At 45.3% G+C, this 20,157-nt stretch overlaps 1 protein-coding gene across 8 annotated transcripts in view; it reads left to right on the forward strand.

The window, feature by feature from the left end:
• The window catches only part of ebf2 (EBF transcription factor 2), a 35,126-nt gene that overhangs the window by 3,377 nt on the left and 11,592 nt on the right, over nucleotides 1-20,157 (forward strand). For 6 of the 8 annotated variants that reach the window (XM_036526414.1, XM_036526411.1, XM_036526417.1 and 3 more), the window contains exons 2-6: nucleotides 2,047-2,203; nucleotides 4,316-4,379; nucleotides 5,939-5,994; nucleotides 6,102-6,175; nucleotides 8,079-8,147. In XM_036526414.1, coding sequence (XP_036382307.1) covers nucleotides 2,047-2,203; nucleotides 4,316-4,379; nucleotides 5,939-5,994; nucleotides 6,102-6,175; nucleotides 8,079-8,147 — 420 coding nt within the window. The remainder of the gene's footprint in view (nucleotides 1-2,046; nucleotides 2,204-4,315; nucleotides 4,380-5,938; nucleotides 5,995-6,101; nucleotides 6,176-8,078; nucleotides 8,148-20,157) is intronic. The other 2 variants (XM_036526412.1, XM_036526415.1) reach the window with 2 other exon arrangements.

Below are 20,157 nucleotides of genomic sequence, written 5' to 3' on the forward strand. Positions count from 1 at the left end.
GCGCAACGAATGCTATGTAACTCACTAAATCGAGATACTGCAGTACACAATATAACTTGGAGAAAATGGAAGAAACAATGATATTTCTGATTTGTTTGACAGCCAAACCAAAAATTTGTGTTAATTCGATGACTACAAAACGAAAAATTAACCATAACTGAAACACAGCATCTGAGTGATTATTTATCATTTTAAATCATTAAAACATACAGACACACAAAAAGTTTATAATGAGGGCATGGGCCAACGTTTTGATCACTTTTAACATACTCATAACTCTTGTCCTATTTTAAATGGCATGCAACATGCACCCTCAATTGTTAAATACTTAGCTTATTTTCTTGAATTGAAACCCTAATAACGGCAATATAATTAGCCCATCGTTCTCATATTTTCAGTCAAAATAAAATTCATTTTACAGCCATATAGGAGCTTTAATGCTATTTCGCATAAACTTGAACAATGTAGCTCCAATGTAGTCTAAATGTAAGATGTGTGTATGTAAAATAGTTTTTCTTTTTGAATAAATGTTTTTCGGTTAACCCTATCATTCCTTTACCATACGGTGTGTAGAAACGGGGCATAATTACGCTGATTGTCAAATATGCTTGGTCAAAGCAGCGAACACAAATTACAGTCATGGTTTTAAGCAACACTATCGCCAAAGTAAGCGCCAGCCTTAACCAAATTGCAAAGCGTTTTGTCCAAACCTTTGATCAACAAACTTAAAGAAGCTGCATTTTCTTTTCGATTCTTAAACAACCTATTCAATTTGAGAGACCACTATACTCGTGATCCTGAATGCGTAACGAAAAGGAAACTGTTGCTTAAATTCCTTACACAGATTCAGTGTAAAGCATATCTGCAGTTAGAGTAGACTGAATCTGGCTGAAGTTCATTAAAATTGCTTATGATTATGAAAACGAAGTGAAACATATTCTCAAGCAAAAAGTTTGTGTTCAAGAAAATCTTAGCACATGTAGATTTAAATGGTTAATATGTTATTCAATAACCTGAGTACGAACAAAGCAGCTTCTAAAATTGAATATAGTTAGTTTAATTTTTCAATGCTTGAATGCATTAAAAAGCTTGCATGCCTGAAAGTTATAACTGAATTGGACATAGACCTTTTTCCGTTCCCTAGCTATGTTCGTTTTCCTATTTTAAGTATGAATTGCATCACGACAGTATCCCCAATACAGATCTCACAGACAAAAAATGTTTGATCCAATTATAGGCAAATTCCTCTCAATAAACTGATGGGGCAAAGGGCCATTTTTTGACAGAGGGTTCTGCACAACAGGCTGTTCACACTGTTGTCTTTCATCCTATTCCCTCCTCCCTGTTAGTGCCATTCCCCAACCAGGGGTTAACTGTATTTTTCATTTCTGTGTTAAACCTCTTTCTCTCTCTCTTTCTGTTTATCCGTCTCTTTCCTCTTTCTCTAGGATGACAGAAAGGAGTAAGACAGGAGTGCATGAGTGCATATTGTTCAGTCTTTCAAACCAAAGAAGGGTCTGCCCATAATGCGCAACACTTATAGGACTTAACAGTAACTTAATAAGAATGTATTGAAAGTTTAATCGAAAATAACATCCTTTTCTTTAAGATTTTATTTGAAATAGTAAAAACAGTGAGAAGTTGAAGCCGTTTTGAGCTGAACAAAAAGTTATACCTTTTTTTGGACATTTTAGCCATTTTTTGGGCAATGGCTTCAACTTTTCACTATTTTACTATTTTAAGACACAAGCCATAGCCATATTTCTATCATGATTAATTTCCCTTTAGTCCAAAGAACACCTTTTTGATACTGTTAAATACTTTTTCTAAAGTACTGCACTACTCCTTTCCTCTCTTTCTTTAATTTCTCTATCCTTTAATTTAACTCTGTTGTTCTGTCCCTTGTTTTCTCTCCAAGGAGTTTGTCCTGTGAACAGTGTCTACATTTCTAGGTTACGCTTCTAAAAGTGGGATGATGGTGTCTTGCTAGCATCTGCTGAAACAGGAGTTCATACTGACAGTACCCCCTTCCCTCTCTCTCCATAGTGGTGTAGCACTGTCCCGGGCCCACTTTGAGAAGCAGCCCCCATCAAACCTTCGCAAGTCCAACTTCTTCCATTTCGTTCTGGCACTCTATGACAGACATGGACAGCCCGTTGAAGTGGAGAGGACAGCGTTCGTTGACTTTGTGGAGCATGAAAAGGTGGGTTTTTGTGTGATCTGACTTGTACTAAATGTATGCCATAAATCTAGTGTCCAGTTGCCAAAGATACTGTTCCAATCATATCTGTGGGCAGCTCTGAGAAAGCAAATGATGTCTGTGGCTTTTTCCAACAAGTATTTCCTAAGTAGACTTGAAGTTCAGCCTTGAAGTACTTTTCGGGTCAAGAGATGACAAGTATATTAGCTTATTGATGGAACGGAGATAAACATTAATTTTTGAAAACATGAGTTTAGTTCTAAAATATGCTTTTGAGTCAAAGCACATTTTTGCAACTGCAATAAACTGACCACAGAAACATCTAAAATTCCTGAAGAAAATGAAAAAAAAATCAGGTTTTATAAAGTCCCAGAGCAAGGACACCAAAACAAAGTGTACACCAGTAGTTAGGTGAGGAGAGAGGAAGAGAGATGCCATGTGCTTCATAATGAGAGACTATGAGAGACCAGTGACACTTGTGGTGAACACTGAGAGATGGTTTTGTTCGGTGGTTAAAGCTCGGAGGAAAGTGTAAGCCGGTGGTTTGAACTGGGAAAGGTCTACCCCCTGAGAGGAAAGCCGAGAGCAGTTGTCCATGGACGTCAAAATGTTACTATATCCAGAAAGCGAGCAGGGAGTCAGGAAGACACACACACACACAGTAAGAAACACATGATTCCACACCTTAATGTAGCAGGAACGACGGGGGATGAACTGTTTAGTGTTTCACAGTTTCACAGTACGACATGGAGCAGCGATGCAGACGGCTGTGGAGCGTTCATTTTCTGCATGGCAGCCAGGCATCTGCTTGTGTTTTGTTCCTCTTTTTTATGGAGGGGAGGGGGTGCCCTCTAATATGATTTTTTTTTTCATGGCACTGTCCCCCTCGTCCACCTTCAGACACCCCTCACTCTCTCACCCTCTTTTTTGCCTGGCCCACTGTGACGACAGCCTTTTGGATTTGGATTGCTGGGCTGGGGAGCTCCTCTGAGGCCAGTTAGGGAGAGAGAGAGAGAGAGAGAGAGAGAGAGAGAAGGAGAGAGGGTGGTGGATGGGGGCCCTGGAGGATGGAGAGATGGAGGGAGGGAGGTAGTTTTTCAGTCAAGGTCGACCGCTGCTCAATCTCTTTCAGCACCATGGTGGTTTCCACTCGGAAGAACATCCTGAGCGGTGGAAAAACAAAAGAGACTCAGGCATACAAACACGCGCACACATGCCGACACGCAGGCACGCATACACAGACACACGTGTGTGCAGTGCATACACACGCACAGACACAAACGCGTGTAGAAACAACATACAGTGCAACAACAAACAACAACACAAATGCATATATGCATACACACATGCTCACACACAAACACCTACATTCACATCCACAAACACATACACATACAGGCTCAGACTGCAGACATGTTCTTTTATCCCTCCAAAGCCTTCATCATCATTCAGGGCTATAAGAGCGTACATTGGGAATCTGCTCACCAGGCTCAGGGACATAGTATTACGCATGGCTTTCACTCAGAGGCCGGGAGAGAGGCCTCACTTTTTAAGTTTCTTTCAAATTTTACTAGGTAGTAAAATTCATACAGTTTTGGTGGTTTTTGTCAAAAGTGATCTAACAATCATTCAGCTAAAGTTTATAGCAATTGCAACAAACTGCAGTAGGGTCTGAACTGAAGAGTTTTGTGAATTACTGATTTGAGATGTGTTTTAAAAAGTGTCCCTTACATAGATATCTAAGGCTGTTGAACTTAGGGATCTAAAATATCCTCAGACTCTATTCATAAAATTATGATCAACTTGTCTTATGGCTCAATGTTGCTCCCACAGCCTTGCTCCCTAGTCCCTGAGCAAATGAGCCCTTTGCATAAAGCACTGATCAGAGATCAGTAGGGAGTTAGGGAGTCAGGAGCAAGACCTTAGCATGGGAGTCAATTGTTGTCTTGAGCTCTTTAGCCTTCCAAGTGTGGAGTAGCCCTGTTGTACACCCTGCGGCTACTGCATTGGTAAATAAATGGTTTCTGTCACCCGTGGCGTTCATTCGTTCAGTCGAAGGGACCCGGGGTTAGAGGTGCTCTAATGAACTGAGATTGGTTGTGCTTTAATCCGAAGGAGCAGACTGGAGAGAAGACCAACAACGGGACCCACTACAAGCTGCAGCTCCTTTACAGCAATGGTGAGATGCTCACACCTATCTACATTTATGCTGTCTGTCTGACCGTCTGTCTGCTTGGGTGAACATCTGTCTCTCTCCAAGGTGGTCACATTGTTTATTCATTGTTGTTTTGCATCTATGTCGGTGATCTAGACGCTTCAGTCATTCTGCCCACCCAACCACTAACTGGTACCTGTAGTATTCCTATGTATTGTTTGGGCTGCAGTGGTCATCGGTGTAATGGTCAAAAACTGGCATGTTCCTCAAAGGGTATCCCATCCCCACATTCTATCGCTGGCAGTGCAACCACATTTATAAACCTCTTTCTAAAGGCAAAGGTTATGCCCAGTTGAGTTTATTCAGTTAACCAACTGATATGAAGATCACAGATGGAAATGGTGAAACTCTCAACCTTCCACCTATGCACTTGTGTTCCTGTCTCTTTTTACCTGTCCTTAGAGCCTTCTATTTCCCACTTAATCTGGCCATGTGTTGGAGTCTTTGCATCCATCTCACCATCTAATTTGTCTAGTCTTTGAACCGAGAACAAACTAAAGTAACGCTGCTGGCTTTGTCGGGTTAGTAAAGGGAAGTGAGCTACTTGTTACCCCCTGTGGCGTTACAACGCAAGACGTGGATATGAAGGGAGTTTCTGTTCCCAAGAGCCACCATTACCCCACCCTTCCACCACCAAGACTGGTGTACCCAAGGGAGAGAAGATAAAAGACACACACCAGATCCCCCCCTCCACACCCCCCCGTCTTCACCCCCCTCTCCCGTAACCCCCTCCAGTGATATCAAAGTACTCCCGATTGATACTTTGATGCAGGGAATGTGTTCAAAATGATTCAGTGCAGCAGCTCTATAAAGTCCTCGGATATAAACGTGTTGTCTGAGAAGCGTATCATGCGTTTTGAGACACCTCCAGTATCAGGTTTACACGTGAGCTCCGAGTCAGCCTTGGGACGTTTTTTTCCCCATGGCAGGGATCACCTCACAGAACACAGCTGTGTTCCGAATGGCACCCTTACTTCTTCCTGCGCTTGCCAATACTGATCTGCAACCAGTGCTTAGCAAGCCAGCATGTCTGTGGCTGCTCCCTTAACCCCTGCTCCCTGATCAGAGATCAGTCTTTCTGAGGGAACAAAAAGAGAATGCACACCATGGTTTTATTTAAGGAGTGGAGAGAGATGACAGGAAATCCAGCTTTTATTAGCCCATGCAGGTTTACTGCTGACCAATGAATTGGTGAAGGAACAGTCCAGGAACAGTCGTGTTTTGCATTAACGATTCAGGAAAAATCCTGTCACTGAGGGGATACCTGGTCAGCCGTCAAGGACGATCCAGTGTTTTGTCCAACCTTGGGTGGAATTCAAATAAAATCCCCTGTCTGGTTTTATTCAAATTCTCGGTCAGAAGTATGATGAAGTCAACTTTGAGAAGCTGACCTGAATACTGAGGCATGCACCTCTGAAATGAGCTTCACATCAGAGATACTTACCTACTGTTTCTCTTCTGTTTCTCTCCTGTCTCTTGTTCATCCACTTTCTCCCTGTGTGTGTCTGTGTGTGGCTGAGCAGGGGTGCGGACAGAGCAGGACTTGTATGCACGACTCATTGACTCCGTTACCAAACAGGTAGGATCCCTGGAGCTTGTATTATAAATTATATTGTAAACTGTAATAATGCATAAAATAGAATAAAATTCCCAATGTCTCTCACTCCCCCTCTCTATCTCTCTCAGCCAATCACGTATGAAGGACAGAATAAGAACCCCGAAATGTGCCGGGTGCTGCTCACCCATGAGGTTATGTGCAGGTGAGATATACATCCATGCCCGTATGTATAGATACACACACACATTCAAAGACACATGTTTTAAGTAACTCATTAAATACTCATCTAACTCCTTTCTCCACTAGAGTCTGGCACATGACTGGAATCAGCTTTTCACTATATTAGAAAAACACTAGAAAAAAGAACACCTGAATTGGACTGGGATTGAAAATATGCACTTGCTGTCATCGGCTTTGTTAAATATTCCCGCCCCACTCCTCCTCCCCCGCCTTCACCCTGCCTCTACTGTTCCCCCATCTCCTGTTTCTTCAGCAGCCCTGTGTGGAGGCACTGGGCCTGCTCTAGCCTTCAGTACCCCAGCAAAAAAGCTAAGGGAGTCGAAGTCCAGCTCAGAGAGTGTCATCTGCTCCTGTGTCTGTGTGCCAAAGCCCAGCTGAGGAACAGGGTCTGGTGGCATTATTCTGTGGGCTTCTTGGACAGAAAGGGTCAGGGTAAGGGCAGGGGTCAGCCTCTTAGAGTGACAGGGAGCAAAGTTCTCACACAGTGGCTGGAGCATTATTTAGACATTTGCAGGGAGTGTTTTAAAATTATGGCACTCTTTTTTTTAAGGTCACTTTGTACTCTTAGAAAAAAAAGGTAGTAGATATAGTACTGCAGGTAAACTAAGTATGACTAGTGCTTGAAAATGGCTTTAAAAGAAATACTTCTTATTAAAAAAGTGAGGAAATATTTTTTAACTGACCATGAAAGACTGGATTTAATTGTTTACAAGAAGTTTTTTTTTTATAATTTCAAAGAAATTTTAGGATTTATTACCTATACAGTATGTGTTTGTTGTTTTTAAAAAATATGGTATTGTTTTCAAACAGCATAAATAGCCATCCAGAACTCAGTAAACTGAGGGTATTAAAGAACAAAAAAAAGTTCATCTCTTCCCCTCACCTGATGTACGTGGTGGTTGGTGCTTTGGAGAATCTGAAGTGTGATCTTTGGTGATGTAATAATTAAAATCCGCGACTGGGCAATAGGAGCGCAGATGAAACGTGGAGTCTTACGGCCCGTGTCTGTCCTGTCTGCTTCACTATGTGTGGGGTGGCGGTGGAGGGGGATGGATGGGGGGATGCTGTAGTGAAATGAAGCGTGTTGGGGTCCCCCTTTGACTGTCGCCGTGTCACAGTGCGCACGCTGGGCTGTTCAGATGAGGCTTTGGGGGAGAGGGGAGGGGGCGGAGACCCGAGCTTTGGAGAGCAGGGGGTGGGGCTGGCTGAGATTTGCCATTGTATAGCCAGCAGATGCCCAAATGTGACTCACAGCTGGCTAATAACAGACCCGAAGAGACAGAGGGCAAGCGTCACAGCTGGGGAGTGAGTCTGTCAGGCGGGGGGGGAGCGAGTGGGGGCGGGGGCAGGGCCAAGCTGGGACACGAGAAGGGTGAGTGGAGGTGTAGGGGTGGCAGATGGCTAGGGGTTGGGGTACTTTTGTTATGCAGCAATGAGGACTTTGGGGGGGTAACTCATTCTCCATACAGAAGACTAGAAGTGTGGGATGCTTGGGGTTGGGCTGGGGGGGCTGGGGGGGGGGGGTTTATATATGTATGTGTGTGATGGAGGTAGAGAAGAGGAGAAGGGAGGGGGAGTAGTTTGATTTCAAAATCAACGTGACAGATTGCTTGGCTGGCCTTTTCGCTTTTGAATGCTCTCTCTGCCGCTGCTGTCTGCTGTTGTTACTTTTCCTTTCTTTCGTTTCTTTTTGTTTTCTCTCATCCTTTGTCATGCTCGTGCCAGCATCTCTGTAGGTTCATCTGAAATTGGAACCCCGTGATCCAGCACGGCACAGGGATTGGTCAGATGGGGCGGTGGTCATGCGGTTGTGAGTGCGGGGCTGTTTTGACTGACCGCATGGCTTTTTTTTTGTGTTTGTGCAGCCGCTGTTGCGAGAAAAAGAGCTGCGGCAACCGCAACGAGACTCCCTCAGATCCCGTCATCATCGACAGGTAAGGCATCTCTCTCAGTTCACAAGTGCCCCAATCAGACACCGCCGCTCGACCTTTGCTGGGGTCCGGGAGGGCACAGGTGCCCAGTCCACTGGTGGGTCTGTCCACAGGATGATATCAAGAGCTTCAGTGGCCACCAGAGGCCGCATCCCACATCACCTACCAAACTGGCCTTTTTTTTAACAGGGAAGGGACATTGGCGGTTTAAAAGCCAGCCTCTCTCTGGGTGTGATGTTGCAGGGAGGCGGTAAGCGGAGCAGGCAGCGTGTCGCTGGCTTTTGCTTTGAGAAAGCACGACCCAGAGGGCTTCACCCTAAAATGCCACCCCCCTCCCCACACACAGACACACACATGAAGCACCACTGTCTACACAAGGGAGAGGCTGGAGAGAGAGAGAGAGAGAGAGAGAGAGAGAGAGAGAGAGAGAGAGAGAGAAGAAAAAGGCATGTCAGAGGCAGGCAGAAAACCCACATCGGCACCATTCCTTGACAAGATCCCACAAATCAGCCGGTGCTTTTATTTGCCCGTAAAGACAGAGGCCCTGGCGGGAGAGGCAGTGTTATAGGGGGCAAGAGGAAGAGGAGGGGAAGGGGGGTGCAGTGAAGGAGGTGCATTTAACTGGAGTCTGTCTCTGTTTCTCTGTGAGTATATGGAAGTACAATTATGCCCAAATCTCTGTATGTCTCCTGTATATCAGCCGACCCCCTGCCAGATGCCTTCCTCAAACCCAATGTGTAATTGTTTGTTACTTGCTGACATGCACACCGTGCCTCTATTCCTGCACATGTCATTTACTTCTTCCCGTTCCCCCTTGCCTTTCGTGCCACAAGACCGTCTTTGACGGAGGATCCCGAGATTGTGTGACATGTGCTGACTTGACTACGCTGTGGTCGTGCACCTCATTCGGATTGCTGATCACTTCCTCTCCATAAGCACTGGAACCTGTTTCCAGTTATGACATTCAAAATGACATGCGTGCCTTCAATTACGAACTGTCATTCATGCTGTTTCTTTTCTTCTTTTTCCACATCTTTGACCAGACACATTAGCTACATGTCAGCTTGATTTTTGTTTCACAGTGTGACAGTATGGTTGCACTCGTTAATGGGTTGTGGTTCACCAGCTGACAACATGCTCGTGTGCAAGGGTGGGCAAGCATTATCCAGGAGTGCTTGCAGTTATACTTCTGTGATTAATGCATTACTAGATCAATTATAAGTCAGAACTAATGCAGGTAGCCAAAGGCTGGTGGTAACCCAATTGTACTGAGAGACCAGGGAGCCCTAAAGGATCGTTGTGCTCCCAGAATAGGATTCCTCACACAAGTGTACAAGTTGTTGAGTGTGGTGATTGGAAAGCAAATGGAACATTGTGACCTCCATCTTGCTCAGCATAACAGACAGCACTGTGGGGAATGGGAGACCTGGAAGAATTTACAGAGGGAAAAACAGCCTGAAATCTGCAGTTATTAATGGTTCCCTTTGGATTTGGATGTGGTCTTTGTCCCGTCATTTCTGATATACGATTTTTGATCTACAGAAAGGTGTGAGAGAGGCGTGGTGCAGTTCTTGCTTGAACTTCTTAGACAAAATGAAACACTTTTCAGTGTTTTCAGCAGTTGAGTATCCTCTTGACTACTGCCAGCCTGAAGAAAAATAAACATTTCCTGTGATTTACAATGACCATTGCTTTCCTCTCTCTCTCTTTTCTCTCTCTCACTCAGTCTCTCAACCTCTAGTTCTCTCTCTTTCTCTCTCTGTCCCCCATGGACTCTCTCTCCCTCTATTTCTCTCTCTCTCCTGCTCTCCCCCTCTTTCTACCGATCTCCCACTCTTCTGTTCAAGCTGGCTGACTGTTGACAGTGCGTCTCAGAGGATCGCTGAAGATAGTTTTCTTATAACGGAAAAAAGTGGGCTGTTGTCTTTTGACTTTCCCAGAATTCCTCTACCCAGCTGTTTTTCTCATTTAGCGAATTACTTTCCCAATGACCCCCCTCTCCTTCTCCCATCCCTGCTCTTGCCAAAAAAAAGGAAAAAAACATTCATAAGTTGCTCAGGGGGGTTTTGTAATATGAAGGATCTATTTCACTCTTTCTGCATTGGCAGACTAATAGCTCTGCTTTATGTGAGAGGTTAGGATTAAATCAAGTCTTTGACCTACCCTCTAATCATAAACTGCGATCCGTGTGCTGGAGGAGGCTTTCCCCACTTGTCAAGGGCAGAGCTTTATCTCCAGTGGGGCCCACATTAGAGGATTTGTAATTTGTGATTAGCAGGTGGGTCAAAGATGAGATTTGCCGCTGTGTTGTGCCTTATCTGAACTGCCGTATTTCTTTCTTGCATGTGCCACGCACCATTGCGCTGTTGTTATGGCCAGTTTCTGAGATATCAGCGATGCTGTCATGTTTATTTGTTGGTGCGGGATGGTGTAGACATGAACATTAGTGCATCATGTAAATGTTTGCATCCAGGCCTTTTATCTTTGGCAATCTGCTGAGGGCTCATGGATATGGCTGTGAATGACTGTGTATCTGTGTGTTGCCCTAAAACTCCACTGCCTGTGCGCTGTTGTATTGATGGTGTGTGTGTTTGTGTGTGTGTGTGATGTCTGTGTGTGTGACCCCTTCCCTGACCTTTCCCCCGGTCGCTGCTCGAAGCCTAAATTATTCATGTGTCTACAGCAGGGTGAGGGCGCCGTGTTTGTGCGGCTGTAATCAGCCTCCTGCTTCCAGCCCCAACACCTGTTCTCCAATTAACATGTGCCAGGCTGGAGGCAGCCCCTTCCCTCCCTCCACCTCTCTCCATCTCTCATTCATTCTTTCCCCTTCCCTGCCCATCCCTTTCAGTCCTTTTCCCCTCTTTATCTGCTCCTCTGTCATTTCTCCGTATTCTTGTCATCCCGTTTATATTTTTTCCAGTCTTTCATAGACTAGTTTTTAAATCTTTTTCATTAAAAATTGTAATACCATGACCAGCGACTTTATTGCTGCAGAGCAGAAGTCTCCTTCTTGCTGTTCTTTCTCCCTTTTTCCCCCCTTTCACCCCCTTCCCTCTCTTTTTCTCACCTCTGCCCACCCCACTGCCTTCATCTCGTTTGCCATCTAATATTGTAATAATTAGTCGGTGTCATTAGAACACCTAGCAAACACAAGGGGATTTCCAATTCCCTAAACCCTCCTTTCTTTCTCTTTTTAATCTCCCTTCCATATTGTCCAGGCTCTGTCCTCAGCCTCCCGTGCCCCCTCCCCCGCCCCAACTCCTGTCCTGATAACCCCTCCTTTCCCCTTCTCCTTAATCCCCCTTAGAGTGAGAGAAGAGGGAGGATATCACAGATGATCCGAAAGGAAAGCCCGGGTTGCAGCAGCAGCCATTGTGGCCTCTTCAAGTGGCCCCCTGCTCTAGGATACTGGTGACAGCAGGTCCGTCCCCATATAGGGAGATGCTACCCCCAGTGGCTGTTGCCATCGGTATTGCCTTCTGTGGCGTTGTCATTACTCCCTCAGACAACTGCCCTCATTTGACGTTACTACATGTGATTGATTGTTGTCGTTAGTCCAGTTTGTTTCTCCGCCGGCCCTCGGATGTTCCAGTGGCACCACTGACTGGCTTTCGCAGTCCTGTTAAGGGGCTCAGCAAATGAACTTTGAGCAGAATAAAAAGGCATTTGTCCATAAAAATGCCCATGCAGTAGTTGGGAAAAGCAGTAAATCTGATTGATGTTTGTACTTCGTTTGCATCTTTAAAATGCTTTAAATTGTAAAAATAATGAATTATGGGCTCATATGATGTGCATGATAAGGAATGCAAATGGTTTTCTTTTTAAAAGTTTGGTGCATGGCACTGGAATGAAAACAAGTACTTTTATGAGCTTGAAGTATGTCAGCTGAACCCAAATAGTACATTTCTTAGATATGGTGAGCCTCACCAATACAGTATGCTATACCAGGAGCAAAAATAAGATTTAAACATTGTGATGTCTTTGCATAAATCCACCAATATGAAGTATTTCAGAATCTTTGCTTTAAACAAAAAGCTTACTACTGTTGTTTAATGCACCATCGTATCATTAGATGACATAAATTCATGAATGCCATCATATTTGTCATAAGAACATTTTCTAAATACCTGTATATACTATATGCCCTACGTGTGATCAGACCAGTTTTCCATGCACTTGTATAGCATTATATTATATATTGCATACATTATTATATATAGACAGGTAGCTGTTTGAAGTACAAGTAATAACTAAGTCTCAGATTTAATCAAGATGAAATTGAGATGCTGAGATTAAGTCAAGTATTTTTTAACTAAATTCACCTAATCCCAGAGCCAGGTCATGGGCTCCTGAAAAGTCCTGCTTTGTCCATCTTTGGGGAATACCTTGGTATTAGAGTGGGGAAGAATGTGAACATTGACACCATTGATGCATTCTGAGCCTGAGAAATCTGTGAGTGCATTGCAAAAGCAAGATCCTACAACTACATCATACATTAGCAAAGAGGGGTAGAAGTAAATATTTGCAGTTTTGGACTGTTGGGGGGAGGGGGGCAGCATTGGGGGTTATGAGTGCCAATTACCTTTCCTGGATCAATATATGGACAGGGAAAGAGGGAGGAAGAATCCGTTCGAAGAGAAGAAAGGGGGTTGGGGAATCAATATCATGCGCTATCTCACTAATTGATCATGTTTGCACGGGGGTCTTCTTAACAAGAAGAATAATCAATGGAAATTTTCCAATTGCATCAATATAGCTTCCCCTTCCCTTCCTTTCCCCACAAATAACATTCCTCTGTAACAAAATGACAAACGAGCTGTGTTTGTGTCAACCATCTGACCGTGGGATTTTCATTACAGCATCTATCATGAAATGAAACGTTTGTAAATTATCAACCACGGTAATAACAGAGATTGTAAGCATTTAAAAAATATTCAACCACCTGTATTGTGCATTGTCCACATAACACAATTTCTGTCAATGTAATTAGTGTTCTGTGGCTATTGCTTTTCCTTGAGACAGTGGGATGAAAAGGAATCTATTACTTTTAATCTTGTGTTGTGGATTTTATTGATTGTCCTGGGTTTTGAGACTGTAAAGTCACATAATGGGATTCAGCATCGGCAATTCTGTTGGAAACATACGTTATGTGCTCCTTGTGACATTACTGCATTAGTGTGTAGTTATTGTGGTGGCTACAGACGCAGTTACACAGTATACATGCACAGTTAACAGGCTTTCCAGTCTTGACTATTACTTGTTGAAAAGCTAATGATTACTTTAGACTGAATATCGTTTGAGGTTTGAAAGCAGAGCAAATGCTGTTAGTTTCTCTCCACTTGGAGACATTTTTATGTACAAAAAGAAAAACAAAATAGAACAGCCAAACTGTTAAGATGATAATGGTTTTCCCCAGTGGTATCTATTTGGCTCTGTCTGGACAGTTAAACTCTGCTTCCACTTGGGCATTACCCAGTGCGTCCATGCATGTAAACCATATAGGGAGTCCACGCATTTGTCTCTGTCTGTCTGCACAGTTAAACTGTAGGCCTCTTTATGGGTTTCAGATTCAGTCTGCCTGCACCATACATAACAATATACCCATTTGTATGTGGATGCCTGTCTATGACCATATGTCTGTCTGTAGAGCATTGCAGTCTCTGTATTGGCCCGCCTCTGTCCTTCTAACAATCTGATTTTGCATGACCTTCTCACTGTTAAACTGTATATCTTTCTCTGTGTATCTACTCCCCTCCTGCGTTAGTGTGTCTGTAAGCATACGCTCAGTATGTATATCACTGCTAGCTTAGGAGGTGAAGGTGCACTGCTGCCACGCGTCACTTTGCAGGCCCATCCCTGTTCTCTGTACAAGCTCGTTGGCCTCTCATTGTAATCTAAATGGAGGAGAACATGGTTTCCCCCATTCCCAAGGAGCCCCTGGGAACACACAGAGAGAAAGAATTTTTGGAGAAGTGCGCAGAGCAATTGACAAAAAAATGGAAGCATGAACCTTTTTTTTTTTTCGGATGGTGTCAGAGTTCGAATTCCACCCATCTCCCAGATGCATACTCAGCAGCAGGCAAACCTCTCCTTACCTCATAGCATTCATGCTCTTTTCGGCCTCCACAGCTTCTGGAGATGAGAGGCTGTGTTCTGGAGCCAGCTTTCATAACCACAGCATCCCAAACCTCTCTCTACTTACTAAACTCTGAAGTGCGATTTCACAGCTGCTGCCAGCGTGCGCAGATGGGATTTTCACTTCAGGGTCTTGTTATAGGCCCTGCCGAGACCCCTTTCTATAGCTAACCTTTCCACATCAATAGCCCAAGACCAATTTTTCACCATTAGCAGGAGGTCGCTGCACAGTATCGGCATGCGGTTGGGAGGGGTTAGAGGTTCTGGTGAATTACACAGATCAATGCCATGACAAGTGATCCTTACAAGCTCACTCCTACTGACTTCAGCCTCAAACTTACAGTGTTCCTTTGCAAAAGAAAGGGCTTCCACTATGATTGGCAGGGCGGTGGCCAGCAAACCAGAAGGCATAGTAGTCAATCCAGCTGGCATGTAACTTTCTCACATTACTTTGATCTACTGGCGATATTGCTGCCACTATGCAACGTTGGAGGGAGGCAGGGGGTCTGAAGTTGTATTCATACCATGCCAAGATTATCGCTGCTGCTCACATAATGGTGCTAATACTGCAACAGGTGAGGAGATTGAGCTTGTGTGGATGGATGATTTTTGATACGTTTCAGTGGTCTGGTGGAGGCAGGCAATAGACCATGGCTGACATGCAACCAGACAGCAGACACCGGCAACCACCCCCCCCCCCACCCCCAGGCTCCAAACCACCACAAAGTAGCAACTCTGTCACCCCCCAGTGCTCCCATGTGACTGATCCTGGACAGTCCCTTTGGACTTCCTGTCAGAGAGCCCCTCAGACTGAGGGACACTCATTCCCCTGTCGCCTGTGGAGACCGGCAAATAAATTCTGGAGCTAACTGGAGGCTACAACTCTCTGCTGTGTCTTTGTCGGTGTGTTTGTGTGTGTGTGTGTGTGTGTGTGTGTGTGTGTTGGGTTGGGGCGGGTGATGTCTTTTCCCCATGAGGGAATGAGGGAAAAAGCGTGAGACAGAGAAGGATGGAGAGCTGAAGAACAGCATTGGGTAGACCCACTAACGCTCCGCTGGCGGTTGCGTTTGTTGGCGCGACGTGATTGTACCTCAAATCAGGTTGTCTGAAACAATGCCGAATCCCAGCAACAGTCCTTTTAAAACATGGGAGCATTTTTCTGGGCCTCTGCATACAAAACCTTGCACAGAAAAGTGAGACGGTGACTAGTGTTTGGTGCCGGTCCACGTCAGGTCCTGGGCCTGAACCCCCTCGCAGGATTGAGTTGTTTTCTTAGGGAAAGCGCGCAGAGGGGCCGTCGGAAATGGAGTGCAGAGGAGAAATGTTTTCACAGGAAATGGGAATGGACTGCAAATGGGCTAATGTGAGGGAACTGGGAGGGGGGGGTGTCTGAATTTTAAGGTGGGGGGGGGGTATATGCTGGGGGGGGGGTTATATCTCTGCCTGAAACTATGGCTCCCTGAACGCTTCCTGCTGCCAAAACCGTTGGGGCGTTGTATTACAGCGAGCGGGAGGGCCATTCTGCGGAGGAAGAGCAGCCCATTTGTCTGACTCTCTAATAGGTTTCACCTTTGGTAGCCCAGAGCAGAGATTAAGTGGAAGAGGGATGTTTGAGGGGAGATGGAGGGGAGGGGTAGTTTATCAGAGGTAGATTAGCTTGATTTAGAGAGTGTGCAAGGTTGCGCGCTTGTGGATATGTGACCGCAGTGATGAGAAAGTGACTCAGCAAGGCTGTGGTAGGAAGTCCTGAGGGAGAGGAAAAGGGCATCCTGAAGAATAAGTATGATGTCAGGGGTAAGGTTAGTATTCACAAGTCCTTAGGCAATTTACACAAGCACAGCTATGCAACCCTGACTGTGCTGTCTTCTTCATTGAAGATTTAATTTTCTGTGCAGCATATACATTTGCAGCAGCAGTAGTTGTGGTAGTAGTAGCAGTACAAGCTGAAGCAGAACTGATAACTAAAGTCGTAGTACAAATGGATATACTGTAGTTGGTGCAGATTTTATAGTAGTACAGTAGTTAAAACTGTATTTCTATACCAAAGATCCTCCTGTCCTTCCCTGATTTTTTTCCAATGTTTCAAGGGCCTGACTGCAGAGGACCTAGGCTTTGCACATGGGTATTTGTGCGGAGGGTCATAATGATGTCACAGTGTCAAAGCAACATAGGATATTAGTCAGGCCTACAATGTAATCAAAAGACAGAGAAAAGGACTAGTGTAGTGGTAGCTCTGTGTGCACATGAGTCCATCATGGAGAGTGATGTCACTCCCTGGAGAAGAGATCAATACATCCCCAGGGCAATGAGATTTTGTTCTTTCAGCAGAAAGCAGCTAGTCTTTGTCAGCTGTGTGTTTTGTGGTTGTTAAGTTTACCACTTATATCCTCAATGGGTGAACACTTCTGTAAACCACACTGGTTAAGTGTGCCTTGTCTGTGCAATGCACACAGAGAATACACAATGGACAGCGCACTCTGTCTGGATCAGTTGAGCTCTATTAACACAGAATTCCAATTACACAAATCACATGAAAACTTTACTGAACTTTAATTGAGCTTAATTGCACCCTAATGTGATTGTTTACCTCAGAGATCATGGGCCTGTCTGTGTTAGTTTTAGTAATGTGAGCTGTTCGTTTTCTTTGGCTTGGTGATGGTGTGGAGGGGTAGGGCAGTTGGGGGGTGAGTTGGGGGGGGGGGGTCAATCTGTTCCTTGAAAGGGTCTTAAATTTCCCTAATGACTTAATGACGCCCCCCGGTGCTGGCCCGTCCCTGCTGGCTGCCTGCTTGTTTGTTTGTTTGTCTGATCATCAGGAATCTGGAAGGAATCTCTTTCCCAGGGAGGCTCTGTTACAGATTACCATTTTATTTCCTCTGTTCTTGTCTCTCAGAGCATTATGGGAATGAGGGTGCTCAGCTGCAATTACAGGGAATAAGCTTGTGTGTGTGTGTGTGTGTGTGTGTGTGTGTGTGTGTGTGTGTGGGCGTGCGCATGTGTGCAGGGGTGCATGTACGTAAGCACACACTGTTGGCCGGATGTTTTAGTTTTCTTGTGTGAATAAGTGCATGCTCCTGTTTGTGAGTGTGTGTGCTGCTCTGTCTTTTGCTTTCTGTCAGTCTCTGTGACTAAATGCTGCTGATGAATCCGTCAGGGCGAAGGGCAGCGGGCGGTGTGGCCGCTGACAGCCGCCCAGCAGGCATGCTGAGCATACGACAGCCCCCCAGCCCTCCCTCGTGCTCCCCTTTACCCCTCCAACCCCTGTCCTCTCCCCTCGTTCCCTTGCCTTCCCTAGACTCGGACATTTGCTGTGGATTAGCCACGGACAGTAAATTATAGCACTTTGGACCCGTGAGTGATTCCATACCCATCTCTTCACACGTTCAGCCCCTCCCTCATTTCACCCATCAGACAGCCCTCTCTCTCTCCCTCCCTCTGTCCATCTGTCTGTCTTATACTGCTCCACTCTCTCTTTCTCTATCTCTCTCTTATGCTGTCCCTCTTTCTCTGTCATTCATTCTCTGTTGCTCTCGTCTTGGCTCCTAAGCCACTCCTCACTGTCAGATTTCTCTATTTTCTCCCTTTCTCTCCCTCTCTCCATCACTTTTCTTTCTCTCTATCACACTGCACCGTGTGCTTACTGTTGCACTTCTCCCTCTGTCTGATTTTGAGCACTTTTGGGAGTAAGCAGGTCTTCTCTTGTTTATTAGCTAATTACTTTTTGTTGCGCCCTGTTTCTTTCTGTCTCTCACTTTCTCTCTCTCTCTCTCTCTCTCTCTCTCTCTCTCTCTCTCTCTTTCTCTGTGCTCTCTCTCTACCTCCACCCCCCCCACCCACCCCCTCCTCAGATGCTGCCCGCCTGAAAACAGATGTTGTTTGTCAGATCCTATCATTACTGGCTAATTAAGAAGACATCTCTTCTCATTCTGTTATTACTTCCTTTTCTACTGTTTTCCTTTAATATCCCTTTGTTCTTCTCAAGGGTCATGAGTGGATTTAATCCTTAAAACACTGTTTCTGTAATGTGCAAAGCATTATGCACACTGGCAGTAAGAAGCAGTGCACTGCAGCGAGTGTGAAATGTTCTCTCATGATCAGTGAGCTCCGTGCTCGCGTTGGATCACATCTGTGTGTGTTTGCATGTGTTTGTACATTAATTGAATGGAGACTACAGGTGTTGAACTCAGAAACTTCCCAGATTGCATGTGTATTTACGCTGCATTGAAATGGCATGGTAGTAAAGCATAAACAAACCTTGCTACAAGGGTACAGATGTGTTGTGAGAATGTCATATGTTGGCTTGACTACTCATCCACAGTGAGTCCTAAGGCCCATTTCTGTTTGAATGAACTGTCTGTGGAGCCAGAGTCACCAGTTGGGACACAGCAAATGCCAGTCACTGACCCTGCCCCTATCGTCCCCTGTCTCGTTGCCCCCAGACTCACAGCAATCTGCTAATGTCATTACCCTTCCCCACAGAAACGGGTGGCCTTCTATATTCCCCTTTGCCTTTGCTATAGTTTTTTTTTGCAGTGCCCAGGCTTAGGCCACTGGTATTACAGCATTACCAAGCCCCATAAATCTGCACTCTTCCTTAAATGTGTTCTTCTGACACAGTTCTCAGGTTAAGAGCCTGGGGGGAAGGGCTTGGGGTGGGGAGGGGGAGTGGCGTATCGAATCCGTCTGTCAAAGTATAAACGGGCCCTCTTCGCTGGCTTTTCTCTGCACCATTTGCCAGCTCTTGAAGAAATCGTCTATTTACGACTTCAAAATATCTGTGAATATTCCCTGCCGCGATTGATCTGGTCTGAGTAAACAGTTGTTGCTTGTCTCATCCTGGCAGTTAGCATGACTGTCTTGTGTAGAAGGTTTCCGCATCTGTCAGTCTGTACATTCTGTGGGTTAGGTTTTAATCCCGGTATAAAAAAAAGAATCACAAGAGGAGTGATGGGAGATTATGAGGGAGAAGCGGGAAATGAGGTGGAGCGGGGGTAGGCTGAAGGCTGCCAGAGTGAGGGCAGCCTTTTGCACAGGGGGTAAGAGAAAGCTCACAGAAGCCTTTTTAAATTGGTCCCTAAGGGTTTGTGCGCTCACAACATTTAAAAATGAAAGGGGGCGGGGAGTGGGACAGAGGGGCCACACGGCTGGGCCCTGATTCGGAAAGGTGAGAATCCTAGGAGGGGCAGCCTTGTTTTTTATTTGGGATGGGGGGAAGCTAATGCCTGGTGTGAAAGGTCCAGCCATGGTATGCAATGGAGGGGGTATCAATTCATGAACGGGTCTCTGTGCCCCATTAGCAATGTCAAAGGTCAGGTGCCCTGAGTGTTGACCCTGGTGACCAGTCTAGCTTCCAGTCTGCCAGGGGACCTTGGGGACGAGGGGTATTTATTACTGCCCCCTCACCTCTTCCTAGTGCCCCCCTTCCCTCCCCACCAGGTTTCCCTGCGGAGAAAAACAGAATCCTCCTCCACCTCCTTCTCCGACTTACTGCCTGGACTGGGCTTTTCAGCATGTGTCCAGTATGAGTGTTATTTGTCTTTTGGCAATGATAGTGAGTGTGGTAACCTGTGCCATGTGCTCCAGAGACCCACAGGTGAGAGGCTCATAGTTCATGGGGAAATTATCACAGAGGAATATGACTGTCCTTATATTTATACAATATGATATCAGGACTAGAAGCCATCACTTGCCCTCTTTTCTGTCTTTCTTTCCTTCTATGTTATTTCTCTCAGTTTCTCCCACCATCTTTCCTGGTCATCAATGTTCTCAATGTTCGTTACCTTCCCTGAGTAATGAGGGGGGAGGCAGGGCCTCCCAAGGTAACCATGGCTTTTCAGATCAGCTCTCCACATGCCCCAGAGCCCTGAAACTTGACCTT

Source organism: Megalops cyprinoides, chromosome 4, assembly GCF_013368585.1.
Source record: "Megalops cyprinoides isolate fMegCyp1 chromosome 4, fMegCyp1.pri, whole genome shotgun sequence".
Lineage (NCBI taxonomy): Eukaryota > Metazoa > Chordata > Actinopteri > Elopiformes > Megalopidae > Megalops > Megalops cyprinoides.